The sequence below is a fragment of the Botryllus schlosseri genome, chromosome 8, assembly GCF_051294905.1.
Source record: "Botryllus schlosseri isolate E-star chromosome 8, Bs_hap1, whole genome shotgun sequence".
Lineage (NCBI taxonomy): Eukaryota > Metazoa > Chordata > Ascidiacea > Stolidobranchia > Styelidae > Botryllus > Botryllus schlosseri.
Window position 1 is genome coordinate 9,969,627 of NC_137243.1, and position 15,765 is coordinate 9,985,391.

At 41.8% G+C, this 15,765-nt stretch overlaps 2 protein-coding genes across 2 annotated transcripts in view; both read right to left on the reverse strand.

The window, feature by feature from the left end:
* Window positions 1-15,765, reverse strand: part of LOC145445220 (cytochrome b5-like) — a 392,395-nt gene that overhangs the window by 131,801 nt on the left and 244,829 nt on the right. The window lies entirely within an intron of this gene.
* Window positions 8,008-11,128, reverse strand: LOC145444742 (uncharacterized). Its single transcript, XM_080322751.1, has 3 exons — window positions 10,342-11,128; window positions 10,194-10,273; window positions 8,008-10,125 (listed from the first exon to the last, which is right to left on the reverse strand). The coding sequence occupies exons 1-3, from the start codon at window positions 11,020-11,022 to the stop codon at window positions 8,403-8,405; spliced, it is 2,484 nt and encodes an 827-aa protein (XP_080178877.1). The 5' UTR covers window positions 11,023-11,128; the 3' UTR covers window positions 8,008-8,402.

Consider the following 15,765-nt stretch of genomic DNA (forward strand, 5'->3'; position numbering starts at 1 on the left):
CGTCCTAAAGGTCTGTACTAGGGATGGTGTGAACCAGTGAAAGGTTCAGGTTCGTGTGAACGCGAACTTTTTTGAAAGGTTCTGTGTGAACGCGAACGTGAATCTCATGACGTCACGTGACGTCACATTGCCAATTCCAACCATACATTTCAGTGAAGTGATAACCTATATTAATGTGCACGATGCCTAGCGACGAGTCGGGCCACATAATGCCACAATGCTGACGTTTTAAACGTCGCCAAATGTGTCAACTGGGGCAATCAAATGATATAATAATCCCATTAACTCAACATCTTCCGTCGCTTTGCCAAAAATTTCGACGAGGACTTGCACGAGGATATAAGCTTACGCCTTAACGGTCTAGAGCAGTGGTCGGGAACCTTTATCGTCTGAAGAGCCATGTAAGTCCTATATTTTCCATTTAAACTCCAAAAGAGCCATACATGTCAGGCAATTGTTACGTCACAATTGAAAATTCGTGACGTCATGGCAGTACAAATTTGAACTCACTACTTGGGATCAGTCGTTGGCGCCACATTTTCTTTGTAAAAACTGGCAGGCTACTAATCTTTCTGTGATAGCGCAATTCATCGTAAATAGCTCACAATTTATAATAATTAATATCAATATACCTGCAGGACTGATTCCGAAAATCTAGAAATTGATCGACTTCTCCATTCGGCAGTAACATAAACGTTGCACTACACGCCTACATTTTTCGGCAGTACTAGAAGGCTACTTATCAATGAAGAACGTCGATAGCGCGAAGCGTTGTTTGTAATTTGGATGTTACTGAAATGTCACTTCCAAGGCAATTCATTTCTCAGCGTAGATCAGGAATACAATGTGTATTTGTCATATAGGCGTCCCCATGTCTGCTATTCTCTTTGATCAACCAACGTGTGGTGCAATCCAAAATTACACAGCGCGCGATGCCGGGTACATCGAATTATAGCGTGGGTTATTAGTCGCTAGCGCAGGGGTGGGCAAACTACGGCCCGCGGGCCGCATGCGGCCCGCCACACCATTCTGTGCGGCCCGCGAAAGTCTAAAGAACCTTATTAAATATATTAATAAAATGCGTACCAAATATAGAATTAATGCAGGCTCTTGAATTAACTTTTTCTTAGCATATTTCACCATGATAATTCTTAGGCAGTGGTTCTCAAACTGAGGGCGCACCCCACTTGGGGGCGTGAAAGCATCTGAAAGGGGGCCCGAAACTGAGCTCAACTGAATTTCATATTTAAAAATCTCTCATCCACAGTCGTAACCTTCCATGCCATCAAACTATCAGCCCACGCAGTTTGAAAGGTTTCATCCGCTAAACATCGCAGGAATCCTAAACGAGATTGACATAATTCGGATCACGAGTGTGATTTCAGATCGGCCACTCGAGTTTCAATTATTTTAGTGATGTGCATAGAAAAAACGATTCGCGCGTGTCTTAGGTCAATTCGTTCTCTGTATGCGTAGAATTAGGGTATTTATATTTTATATACACATAGTAGAAGCGTGTTTGAAGCTAACATGGTTATGATGCTGTCAGATCGCTGCTCAGAGATTTAAATTTCAATCCTGTTCTAAGAATCGGGACAACCGACTTTCATCGCTATAGTTTCGACAAATTGGTTATTGAGGCCGACCAGCCTATGAAATCTCGCCACTGTTTTTGACGCGTGTACGATATCATCAAAGCAATGTGTGGATTGTTGCAAATAAGCATATATATTATCTCCATGTCCTCACTATATAATCAAATACCAATATTGCGTTTTGGTTTATAGTCCCAATTTTATCTAGTGCGGCCCGCGAATGGATTCAGATGTTGAATGCGGCCCGCGAGCTCAAAAGTTTGCCCACCCCTGCGCTAGCGCTACAACAACCTAAATTTGAGGACTTTTAAAGGGTTCCAAACCCTGGACGCGCCACTCTCTTGACCTCTCAATACAAGTTTATGCTGCCAAGAGAATAATTATTCTGGATGTTGAAAAACTGTACTAGCAAGCTGCTGCGATATCGTTAAATGAAGTACAAAATTAAGAATATGTCACAGAGCCATATCTTATACCCAAAAGAGCCATATATGGCTCGCGAGCCATAGGTTCCCGACCACTGGTCTAGAGGCCATCAGACCGGACAATGCATTCGGCGTCTGAGTATTGCTACGTTGATATTGAGCAGAGTGTAAAACGGGTTTCTATACTTGCTACCGATTATTATCGGTACCCCATTAACAAGTTATACAGCAGTAGCCAACAGACATGGGGTGATTACTTCATGAATGTAATCGATTGTGATTACGATTACTTCTGAATCTCGCGATCACGATTACGATTACGATTACAGCAAAATCTGGAAGTAGTCGATTACGATTACGATTACATTGGAAAAGTAATCACGATTACTTACGATTGCATTTATTTTGCTTCTTAGAATTTCCTTTGAACACATATTGGAAGACAATAACGATTGTGATGAAAAGGCCTCATTAGAGAACAACATTCTTTTTAAATGAGATGACGACATTTGCTGATTACGTCATAATATAGCCATTGCTCAACTGTATAGCTGACGATTTCTTGCACCCAACGATTTGCATTTTAGCCAGGGCCGTAACCAAACCTTCCAAGAGGGTGGGGAGCGAGCTCCAAGCGAACATAAAATTATTTCGTAAATCAATATACATTACAGAGTGTTTTTGAGAGATTTATTCAACGTGAAAATTTTCTCTGCTCTTCGCGATCTAATGTCGCTAAATATCTTGATTTTGGAATGGATACTTCTCCCCCTAAGACAAAAATATGTATAACTTATAGAAATAGGCATTTTGGTGCCGGCCATTACCGCAGCGCGATGCACCAAGACATATAGGCAGTTTCAGTCAACATGCGACTTCACGCTACCAAAGAAAGACTTTAGGTGAAACTTTATGTACGTATCCATTGTCCCTTACCACGCTGGATTGGCGTGAAGAATAATCCTGTCCACCCAATCTGAGCCCCACAATACAAATACCACCTGGGGCACCCAGATAGGAAAATGCGCCCTTGAAGAAATAACAATTTGTGTGTGCGTTTCACGAAATATTTTCTTCAGTTATTTTAATAGTCTGCTACGTTTGAGTGACTCCAAGAACTTTTTACCATAGCAGACGTGAGGTCACGAATTGGGACCGCCCGCGGATGTTATATTTATGAAATGCGTGCCGTAAATTTCTGAAGCCACCACCGTCCCCAGCTTAACTGGTATATCTGACCACGGGGCTGAGAGAGGATCACAAATGAATAGTAATATATGCAATTACCAATAGACGAAATTCAGTCATGTACTTGAAATATTTTTCGCACTTGGCGCGACGTGAGAGCAAATATACAGCGAACCCATATCGCATCAAAACGTGTCGTCCAGTTGTGGCTAAAAGTCTGGTCGTAAAAGGTGGAGTCAGGCGGACTTCGCCCGTCAGAAGTCTGATTGATCATACTGTGGGGGCCCGAGATCAACGTTTCGGGTATGAAGTGTTTTTTCGGTCCTGATTCTAGCTGCAACCCACGCTAGCATGGTGTATAAGCGGATGGCTATGGTGGCAGATCCAAATGTTGAGTAAAGAATTACAATTGGTGCCTGTTTCAAGTAGGGTCATAATAGAATAAGATGAAGTGCACATAAAATTTGGCCTGCAATACAGATATTGTGAATTGACGTTGCGAGTAACGGCAAATAACGACTCGATTATGATATTTATCAGCTGCCGTTGATATTTAATTCTTCGATGTGGAAATCGTCATGTTCAAGCGCCGAGTATAAAATTTCAAATCTTTATCCGGTGTACGTAAATAGGCCTAGCCTACTGCTCGTCAAGCAGCAACAGTCGAACTGCATTTAATTGAGCGTAACCAAAAATCGATACATACTTTATTATTTGAAACTAGGCAAAGTTGTGATTATTATCCTGCTGCGAGCTAGTGGCCTCTTAGTATATTGATAACCTGATACGGCATTGCGGGTATTCTTACAATCACACAAACACATGTACGATTGTACGTCGCATATCTATTTACCGCGTGTGGATAAATCGTTAGGTAATGACGAGCAAATCCAATACTTGTGACATAATAATGGGCAGTAGCATCTGAAAATCCGACGTTTCTGCCATCAATAACCTGGTATAATATCGAACTCTTCACTGTTCAAGAATGTTCACTGTTCAGATCATGTCATAATCCTTGTACAACTAAAAAGTAATCGTTGTTTCACAAAGAAATCGATTAGATCTGCGAAATAGTCGATTACGATTACGATTACTTTGGATTTTTTTTCAAATGTAATCGATTGCGATCACGATTACTTGAAAATGCTGTAATCGTCGTAATCGATTGCGATTACTAATCACGATTACCCCATGTCTGGTAGCCAACACCCCAATTGCACGGATTATGTTTTTATGATACAATAAACATTTGAAGTCAATATTGACCCTAGCCCCGTATGCCTGCTATAGATTTGTTAAATCAGACAACGATATCAATTCCATTGGTTGGTTGAATAAGCATCATTCGCTGTCTACATGTATAGTGTATTCCGCTCTTGATCTTATGTGTGATTGCGGGTCAAGCTCACAGCAGAAAGTCACTAAATATTTACAACCAGCAAGCTGGATATTTCGAGCAAAGTTTTGTAACAAAGAAAGTAAAATATCTGAGATTGTCAAGGTGCATGCTCGTTTAGTATTGATTTTTTTTATGCTGCCATCGCCATGCATAGAGTGGCCAGCAGTTGAAATGCAATAAATTTCAACCGAAGATGTTATAATGAAGTGAGAATTTTAATATATGAAAAAGGTTCATAGTCCAGAACCTACCAAGGTTCGTTTGTGAACGTAAACCTCTAAATTTCTGAGGTTCACGCACAGAACGCGGACGTGAACCTCACGTTCACACCATCCCTAGTCCGTACCACGCGAGAAGTGCATCAGTTCATAATCTGATTCGAAGGCTTAAAACAAAACAACTATGCCATGAATCAATGACCACGACACACTTATAGCCGCTTTTGATGCCGATTGCGTGGTAGAGATATATCAAATGTCGAGTAACAGGCGGATTCTTGAAAAAGCAAGTGACACATTGTGACCTTTCAATTGCACAAGGCTCGGCAATCCTGTAAGGTGTTGCAGCGCCTCTGACTTAACTTGAAAAGGGCAGGTGTGTGTCTTGAAAGCGCGAGGCAAACCGAGTGCTCCGACTTATTCTCAGCCTTTCGAGACACCCGTAATTAGTTATATGTAGCCTATGTGTGACAATTTTAGACAGGAAATTTGAATCATTCTTTGTTTGTTTTTACGACGGCCATGGTTAGACGGATTAGTTACATACAAAAGCAGAAACAATATATGAAACGTCACTTGTCGGAGTGGTCCGATGAATGTATTGTATAGTCGCGGGACATAACGAACAAATGGCACGGTAACATTCGCCGCAGCCCGCACACGAATCGTGATATCAACGAGGGACATTGTATAAATCAACTATTATATGAGTAGTCCTTGTTTTCTTCAAGATGATTATTCCAACCTCACAACCAGTAAAGTGGGATTGAATACCGATGCGCTGAATAACTCTGTTTTTGGTATCTTCCTCCACATGTCTACAACGTGCTTGCAGTAAAATAGCTATATAGACCTCCATAGTAGGGATGGTGTGAACGTGAGGTTCCCGTTCGCGTTCTGTATGTGAACCTCGGAAATTTGGAGGTTCGCGTTAACAAACGAGCCTTGGTAGGTTCTGCACTGTGAACCTTTTTCACCTATCACAATTTTTCACGTCATCATAACATTTTTGGTTGAAATTCTTTGCATTTAGACTTCAAATATCAATTGTAATAATTCGAGTCGAGTATGTATAGTAAGAGCCGATTTTTCGGGTAACGGAAATAGACTACCATACTCTGTCTGGAACGAAATAGGCTACATCGTTTAAATACTTGATTTCCACCGTTTTATAGCCTAGAAATCGGACAAGGCTATCAATATTTTTGAACATTTCTGTCAAGTGGAGATCGACCCTCACAATGGTGACTATAAGCGCAACAAAATAGTCGTGCTCCAGAAATACGGAATTAAATCGCATGACGTGTAGCAGGTATCATTTTCCATCGTTGGTCACGGTAGTCATCGATGATACTCAAGTAGAAGTAGTAGAAACACCGTGAAAGTCTAATATATGACAAGTCGGAGTAGCGATTTCAAAGACATCAAAACTACTTCAAGTGGAAGTATAAAATAAAGATCTGAAAAGTACTCATGTAAGGTCGCTACATACTGTAGAATGTGATTGTTTGATTTAATTTTACATTCAAAATAAGTAGTTCTCTGTGCATGTACAATAGGAGCGTGAAACTCTTTGCAAACTTGCGAGCTGTGCGATAGCAAGGTCACGGAAAATAACTTGTGCAAGTTCAACCGTAACGCGTCGTAATGGAAGTGCCGCCTGCACGTCTCTCATCTAGCAACATATCGCAAAATGAAAATCGTCCAAACCCATATCTCCAACATTGATCCAGTATATATGTTTGTACTTTTAGGCCGACAAAACTCTTGTTGCACTAGAAGCTTAATCAACAAACGACGTGTAACGCGCAGTGAGCCCGACAACATGGTATGCCTGATATGCTGTGATACACGTGTCAAGCTGGTTATAACACGGATATATGTTGCTGATATTCCTGAGCAAACGAAAAGTTCGTTTTTATATGTAGTTGAAGATTAGACGGCTTGTTACAGAAACACTTTCTCAGGGTTTTTGCTCCCTGTTATTCAAACACATCTAGCCAGCGCCGACTGCGAACGGATATCGATAACAATGCAAATTACCTAGTCACGGCTAATGACGGCTCATCGACTTGACTTTGGCGCAGTGACAAACAATATACCCTTGGGCCGGCGATGATGTAACGCAACTTGAGATCAGTATACCGATTGAATGCATGATGTCATTGTTGGAACCGAGGCGAATCAGATCACCGATGCATGCGAAGATCAGCGATTTTCTTCGCTTTTCCGCTGCGTGCCGCCGCGATTCTAATCTTCTTACGGTTTATGATCCACAAAAGATTTGCGAAATTCTATAACTATAATCACCATCAAATAATCGATGCCAGAATCCAAATTTTCGACTGAAGAGAGACATGACCGAGTTGTAATATCGTGTTAGTGTTGTCTTTCGAAGCGATATCAATTGTAATCTTTAAAGTCGGTCTTTACGCATGTCCTAGGGCGTTGTATAGCGTACGCGATCAAAGATAGGCTATTTATTCTACGAAAACGACTTGTATTTCTAAATTATCTCGCTGGAACCATTTGTTTCAAGACTGGCGTACATGTCAGCAGCTGGAGAAAATAAAACTTCTACGAACCAATTCGATCACCGAAATAATAGGGCGCATAACTAAAACCCACAAGACAACTTCTGGCTGGTTCAATCACACGTATAAATAGGTAATTAGAAGGGAATTCATGATTCCTCAGTAGTTTCATCAAGTATTTAAATGACTAATTGGCCAAGTGGTTATTTTTTTAAGTCTGAGACACGCTATTAGCTCAGCGGCTAGGAAACAAAAGCTAATAACTTAAATGATAGGTCGTGAGGCGCCAATTCATGGTTATTATTTTCTAGGAAGCAATTATGGTAAAGAAATGCATATCCATCGAAAGATGACTTTACCACCTTTTGCTTTGTACTACTATTAAGCGGTGTTCCGATTTACTAGGTAGCATTTGAAACCGGTGCGCGGGTACCAATTTTGAAAGACAAATTAAAGGACTCAGAAAAGATTACGGACTTCTGACCAATCCTCACAACGGAAGCAATTAGTCTCATTACTGAACGTTTTCTAAGTCACTTGTTTGAAATTTGTTTTTCGGGCGCAATTGGAAAATTCCCGGACTCGCAATAAGTCGGTGCAATTTTGCACTGAAGGAATGCGTCCAGTGCTGTAATCATGCAAATATGCGACAATTTCATATTTTTATTAAGAAGGAACAATGAACATTCTTACCAACGTATTCACACAATTATTATGTTTGACAGACGGGATTTCGGGAAAAATCAACACAATATAAGCTATAGAGTACATGATAAGCATTATTGGAACTGGAAAGTCACATCATAAAGAGTGTTTGCTTCTCGAGTATAACTTATACATCAGGAACGTAAATTTAGAAAATATATCTATAACTCTGACACGCATGTAGGCTGTAGCAGCCACAAAACCTCAGGATCTATGTCGTAAATTTCGCATAAAATAAATGTGCACTTGGAATAGTGAAATAAATAGAAATAACGGAACAGGAAAAGACTGGAACTTGATTGAAAACGTAAGAAAGTATAGGTTACACAAATCGCTTATGAAGTTGAAGGCCAATGTCCCTTGGGGTAATTATACGTGGAAGAGGTAACTTGCTGATACGGCTGCGCACAGTTTACTGGGTAGCAGTGTCCTTGATTATAAGAAAAAGGAATAGGCGATTGCATTTGGTGGGACATATTCGTGGAGTTGAACACTTCATTCGATCTGAAATCGTAATGATTATTGTTAGGCTCGGTACTGATCGGGAATGTGCCGGGTTTGGCGCCGGAGCTGTCGATCATGTTAGTCGCCGACACGCTGGGGCGACTCCCTGATTTGCACATGCTCGGCAAGTAAATGTCTTGCTGCGCGGATGGATTGAAATGGTTCCTTTGCATTTTATTGTGATAATCGCCCTGGAATGTTGAATCGTGCTTGTCAGTGGACATGTTGCACAGTTTTTCGCCTGTGAAAACGTCGAAACGTCCGTTCAGGGACGCTTCCACATCGTTACGTGCGCTGTGCGGCGAGTGAATCATTTGCATCGGACTACCGTAGTTTCCGACGTAGGCGTGACTCGTCATCGGCGAGATTTGCCCGGTGGGCGACATCTGCTCGCTTTTCACGAACTGCTGGTTTTGCTCACCCTGCGCGCTCTGAGGCGCGTCGAAAGAGGCGGCTGGCGATTGCATGCCTCTGGGTGACATCTGCGTCACACCGTGACACGAGCCTTGCATCATAGTAAAATTAGCGGTATGCAAGGTCGGAGACGGTACGGGACCATGGCAGCCGTCGTTTGCAGCGAAATGACCTCGAGACGGATGCAATTGACCGGGCGAGTCGATATGCTTTTGCCCCATATCCAATTCAACTCCCGATGGCGAAGGTATTTTACTTTGCTGCCACGGGGAGTGAGCTGGAGATGAAGACGAAGACACTCTTCTCAAAGGATTGATAGGCGTGGATCGGTTGTTGTGCATGTCCATTTGGCCGTTCATTCCACGGCTTGTGCAATCGAGCGGGGAAGGCAAAGGCTCGTTGCTTTTGGTATAATATGGGTTGCCACATGATGTGGAGTAATCTACAGCTGTGGTTTGAACAGCTGTGTAACCGTGACTGGCGGGATGCGCGGCAAAGTTGTCCATGTTCATATTGTACTCATGCACGGCCACACCATGCGTCATATTCTGGTGAATGTCCTCTGTATAGCCGTTGCTCTTTGCTATTGGTAGATCACAAGGTCGCGTTTGCATATGGTGCGCGCCCGCGTCGTGCATGCGCTGAATGTGCTCTAGATGAGGCTGGTTCTGATCGCAAGGCATCATGTGAAAGGAGGAAGGTCTTCCACCAGAGATTGCGTCGTCATGAGATACCGGCGATCCGATGATATCGGTGCAGTTGGATTTCTCAACGTCCGATAAGCTCATAGGCGGGCTGCTATAGTGACTGCTTCTGTCATCTTCCATGCCAAAGTACGGGCCTGCTGATGATGTCAACTTCCCCGCATCTTGGTAAGTGTCTTCGCACGATGTTTGACAGTGTTGCTGTATCGGGTGTGCCATCAACGCAGTTTGCTGTTTTTTGATGGCGTTGGGAGGACATTGCTTCTTAAATGGTGGCTGTGATAATCCTTGCCCGTTCTGTTGGTCTACGTTCATGTTTTTGCTGCTTTTGCGTCGCCTCGGCTGATATTTGTAATCTGGATGGTCTTTCTTGTGTTTGATGCGAAGTCTTTCCGCTTCGTCAACGAAAGGTTTTTTCTCGCCGTCGCTCAACAATCTGGATAGCATAAGAAAATGTGTGTTGATATTGACATCACCAATATTTATGCTTCGCGTGTAACTTACCTCCATAACTTCCCGAGTGTTTTGCTGAGTTCCGCGTTGTGAAGGTGGGGATACTGATCGGCTAGCTTTCTTCGTGCAGCCTTTGAAAATAGTACCGTTATAAACCTGTGCTATACTTTTTAAATATGTGAAGACGTGATCTACGTACCTGTGCCCACACCATGAATGCGTTCATTGGTCTTTTGACATGAGGTTTCGCTTTTTGGGATCCGGGTCCGCGAACCGGCATCGGAACTAGAGTCCAGTCATAACCTTTTAACACTTGGCTCACGGCATCTTTGATGTCTTTCGACGTGTCATCGACGTCGCCGCCGGAGTTTGATTCGTGGTCAGAAGAAGAATCGTCATTCATCGACGTATAGGAAGACGCTGTTGACGCTGAAGACAGTTTGCTACATAAAGTCTTATCTTTTCTCACAGTGCTTGAGTCGGGGCTGCTTGAATCGGAGTTGGGTCCGATAAGCGTGGCTGCAGCGCGCGCCACCGCTACCGCTGAGCTTACGTCACAGAGATTTCCAAGGTTGCTTCCGTTGCCAGACTCCATTATGTCGCCCACGTTAGGTTTGCAGATCGCCTTGAGCAGAGATTCTTCTGAAAGCCTCTGGGATTCCTTATTTCGGTAAGGGTTCACGCTGCTCTCAGGGTAATTTCCAGAAACGTCGTTGTTGTACAGAGATAAGGAAAAACCACTATTTTCAACTGTCGTAGAACCAGCCATTCTGTCTTCAACCAAATCAGATCTTTGGCTTGCAGTTGACAGGGCGTTGCTATTATATTCAATATTCGCTGACGTTTTCTTTGCTTTCAATGTTACATCCACACCATGCATATTATTGAGACATTGGATATATAAATACTATCTCCTTCTCAAGCAATAGGCTGATAATCTAAAAACATGAACGAATATATAGATAAGTCCAAATTTGCCATTAGCTACAAGTGTACAGTGAGCTGTTGAGAATTATATGAATATGGCAGCGCAAACGCTATACTTAAATAGGCTTGGAGGGAGAGTTTTGCTTCGGGCTTATCGTTCCGCTTCAGTTTCCTCCATTTTAAGCGGTCGACATCACCAGCTATTTTGAGAAAAAGTTCTAGGCTATGGAGCGCGTATCGCAACTTTTCAACGACACAGATTACTTGAACGAAGATGTACGCCGTACACTACAAGACGCACTCGTGTTTCTTGCGAGCCACTAAGTTAATGAATTAAAGGAAAGTACATATTTACCGACGAGGTTACACCATGTACTCCTCATGTTACTTTATACTGATCTGCTAATCCAGCCAACATAATTTATAGTAAATCAAATACGCTATGAAAACAAACATAACGTTTGCAATTTGTACGGAGCCTTTCAGTTTTTATTCTTCAACGTGTTGACGGTTAATTGTTCACGGCAGTTCGACAGCATTCAGCCGTGGTGTGTATGCACAGCACAGTACAGTACAATTGTGCAGCACAGTTGGTGAATGAATTTTATTAAATGTACGAGAACTCAACCATGCATCATCAAGTTCTGTTCGCTATATGCTTATAGAATATATACAGTTGTAATACTTGTAATTATTACATTCATAAATGTGTGCTGTTATTTATTTATAAAATCGCAATCGGCATTGATTTCATTTCTGCGACTTTCGAACCTGATGCTAATCGTAAGTTTTTTCAGATTGTATATTGTATGCATAAACTGCAACCGACAAACCTGTCAAAACTATAAGTATCAAAACGTAATCACTATAGGATTAGGTATCGATGAAGATGCGAATGATGGTCAACATAAAGGTGTATACTAAGCTCATGGTGCATGAAAATGTGGATTGGACGATTAAATGGAACTCATAAATTGAGATTATCATAATTTATTGAAGCCTAGTACACTCGACATTTCAATTAGAATCTCCCACCACTAGTATAGAATAATATCATCGCTATGTACGTGTGGTATACCATGCCCCATTAATTGAATTCCATAATGAGATGCTAGAATTTATTAGAAAGATCAGAAGTTTGAATTGCAGTCTTCGTGAAATGCATCCTGATGGTCCATTTAGGTTTAGGGTTTAGGCTATTCAGTGAAGATTTGGTAAGTTGTGACTACGGAATAGATATGCACAATTGCTCTGCCCGATATATGGGAATCTGTTGATCGTATCACATTTGTAGTACTTAATCCTCCCGGACTTACTGGGAAGTCAGGATGTGTATTCCACATCATTTGCGCGCGTTTTCCCGCGCACGCGGATGCATTTGTAATGCTAAGTCGTGACGAGCTTTATTTTGAATGAGATGCCCGGGGCAGACGCACTGTCGACGGAAACGTTGAATTTACGAGTTTTCTAAAAATAGGCCTGTACGGTAATTTTACGTTTTGAGTCGTTGGCTCTCACCCGATGCATTCTTCCGTCTCGGTTCGATTATCTAAACAGGTCAGTCACTCAAGCATGCCTAACCCCTTTGAAGCTCAAGTTACGCTGCCGAATGGGTGGCTGGTGGAGAGAGTATTTTTACGGTACTTGTGACGTTGTGAGGTTAGCAATATCAACCAGATACTTCGCGTATCGGATATTTTGGGACGGAGACTTCGAGAAGGATGTGTGCTGGCAAATATCGAAGAAGTGCATTCGGCACGTATTACCACAACATTCACAGAAGTATAACCGTTGAAGATTACGGCTGGCGTGTAATAAGAGCTTCGCAGCTTCCGAATCGCGCGCTTACCGTAAAGTCACGTTTACGATTTACCACCTGACGCGTTCGTTTACGAATAACACAGCAAAATTTGATACCGGCATGATCAGGCCCCCAAGCGTGGAATTTGAGTGACACTATACACTATACACTATACACCGCGACTAGTAATGGTTGCATTGTACATGTATGATTTACATCGCCCTTTGTATACTGCATATTTATATATGGATCTCCATTCTCCAACCATCCTCATTTTATGATCCAAGCCTTGCTCGAGCTTTCCTTCGGTTTCGCTTTGATGGTCGCGACCCATTATATCTGCGCTGGACTGCTTGGACTTCGATTCATCTTCACAAGTTATTGTAATAAATGATGAGAAGGCCTGTGATTCAGGATACTTTGCGACTGTTACTATACAGAATGCAAACGAGAAAATCACGGCATGAAGTTGAAAATGTTTGCTTGTGAGCTTGTTGTGCCGGGGATAGAGGCCTGCAAGCGATACTGGTTTGGTGAACGTTCAAAGTCACCGCCCCCGAATTTTAGTTTATTTGAATGCGAAATAATATCAGTCAGTCAGTCAGAGATAGCTATCCATTCAGCTACGCCATTGTTTTTTTCGATAGTTGCACTGTAAAATATTGAACAGAAACTGTGTTATTAGGCCGCTCTGAGTACGAAATGTTGAATTCCCACCTTTCGACTGAGTTAACACTGCCGATATGCATGCACCGCACAAGTTTATATAACCAACATGTACAACAGATTTGTTTGGTATTGAGCATCGTCGTAAATTCAGTTGTATTCATGCACGGATAACGCTGCGATTATAGCGTTTGCTCGGCTCGATGTAGGCTACGTAAAAATTAGTACAGCCGGATACGATTATGTTGACCACATGTCATGTATTGCTGAAAAAAAGTTTTTGTGCGTTTTTAGTCGCCATTGTTAGGTGCACGTCTCGGTTAACCTCGACAATTTAGTCAGCATTTCTCTTCTCGTCTCACGTTACTTTTCCACCCCACTTATCTCGTTGCCTAGTCTAATCGTCTATTCGCGAAACCCTTCGAGTATATTCCGTGAGCCGCTTCAGGCGCGTTCTAGGTTATTGCGTTCGCGCTCAATTCGTATAGGTATTCCAACTGCAGTCTATAGTCAGGTCGCGATACGTTGGTGTCATCTTTACACTGTCTGCGATCATTGTCAATACCGCTGAACGAGTATTTGGCTCCTTAACAGGATACCCCACACCACTCCAACCTATCTACCCCAAAATATACTGTAGATTGGGACCGCGGGCATAAAATATCATATAATTCTTGCCGTAAATTATCACGCTCTTTAGCTTGAATTTATTCGTCCGTAGCTTGATGGGGTTGCCAGACATGGCTAATGTTCACATTGCTCGACATCGACAGTTATCAAAGGGATGTCATTCAGTGCAAAACATTTTTGAAAATAACTTTTACAACGAGATTTATCTGGTTTCAGGGCTTTGGTAGGTATCTGGTATCTGATAATAAGCTGTGTGCTCGCTTATGATCAATACTTATATAATTGGTGTCAGTGTGCTTTACGTCGTGTTAATATCGTTGTAACTTCAATTATTCCAATTTTCAATGTGGCGACGCATTAAAATGGAACACTTTTTCGTGAGTCTTAACAAAGCCGTGACATATGCTTGTCTGCTTTCCACTCCTATATTTAACTTGCTGTTCTGTATCCTGATGTCTGCTGATGGTGTGTTTACAAGCACTTAGTCATGCGGTTCAAGTTCAAGGCAGGGTAGCCTATATACATAATAGGAAAGTTATCAATTAATCCCGACGGCAAAAAAATTTCGCTGACGCGGGTGTGCCATCAGTCCAGCCCCTAAATATATCACCGAATCTCTTAATTGATACAGGTTCTATATCTGTAGCGTGTCGCGTTTGATCCTAATTGCTGCTGTCGGAGACGCATTAATTATACATGTTACGAAACTATATGCAATAAAGTTTCAAGCGATCTATAGGATGCTGCAGGTTATATCTTCTCTCCTGTCCACCGGAAGCATTACCGGCAAAAAGTTTTGTCTTTTCGGATCTACATCACTCCTTATCACCAAACCATTTTCATATTTGACATTTCAACGTGCTTAAATAAACATGACATCACCACGTAGCCCCGGGCCTCGTTTTGATCTGACACAATGTATGATACAGATTATCGGATTGTGTTACTGATTAGGTATCGCAGATTTTCGCTCTTCGTAGTTACTTCCGATCGGCGTGATTGGCGTGCTGCTATTTTTTCTATCCGCTGATATGAGTCAGATGGCGACGTAATTATTAAGATCGAGAGCGAGGAGATAGAAGTCAACGTATATTTACATGCATTTTATTTTTAAACCTTCAACATTTCTAAAAAAAACTGTATATGTGTATGTGTAATATATATACGTAACATACCGGTTCAAAAACCAATCCAATATTAAACCTCATCTGAAATATTTTCATTGTTCACATACGCTTTTCAATGCCGGCCCAAACTTTTCAATAGGAAGGATAGCTGATGCCGAATCAATCAAGTAATTTACGATTAATGACCAAGCATGTTAGTTGAATATTTAAAAGCGAGCTTCGATATCCTCACACACGCTGTTTTTACAGCCTCCGATATTTAGCTCGGATAACTTCACGTCTTTAACATGCAGACATATGTGTGATCATTCGATTTGAACGTGCGTACGGATGCCACTGAAATGAGAAATGCTATTTTAATGGAATCTGCCGTAATTATCCGTTTAATACGCTATTTCCACATACGTGATTAATTGGATCACCCGGTTAAGCCTTATGCAAAATATGCATTCCAGTAATAACATCTAATGAA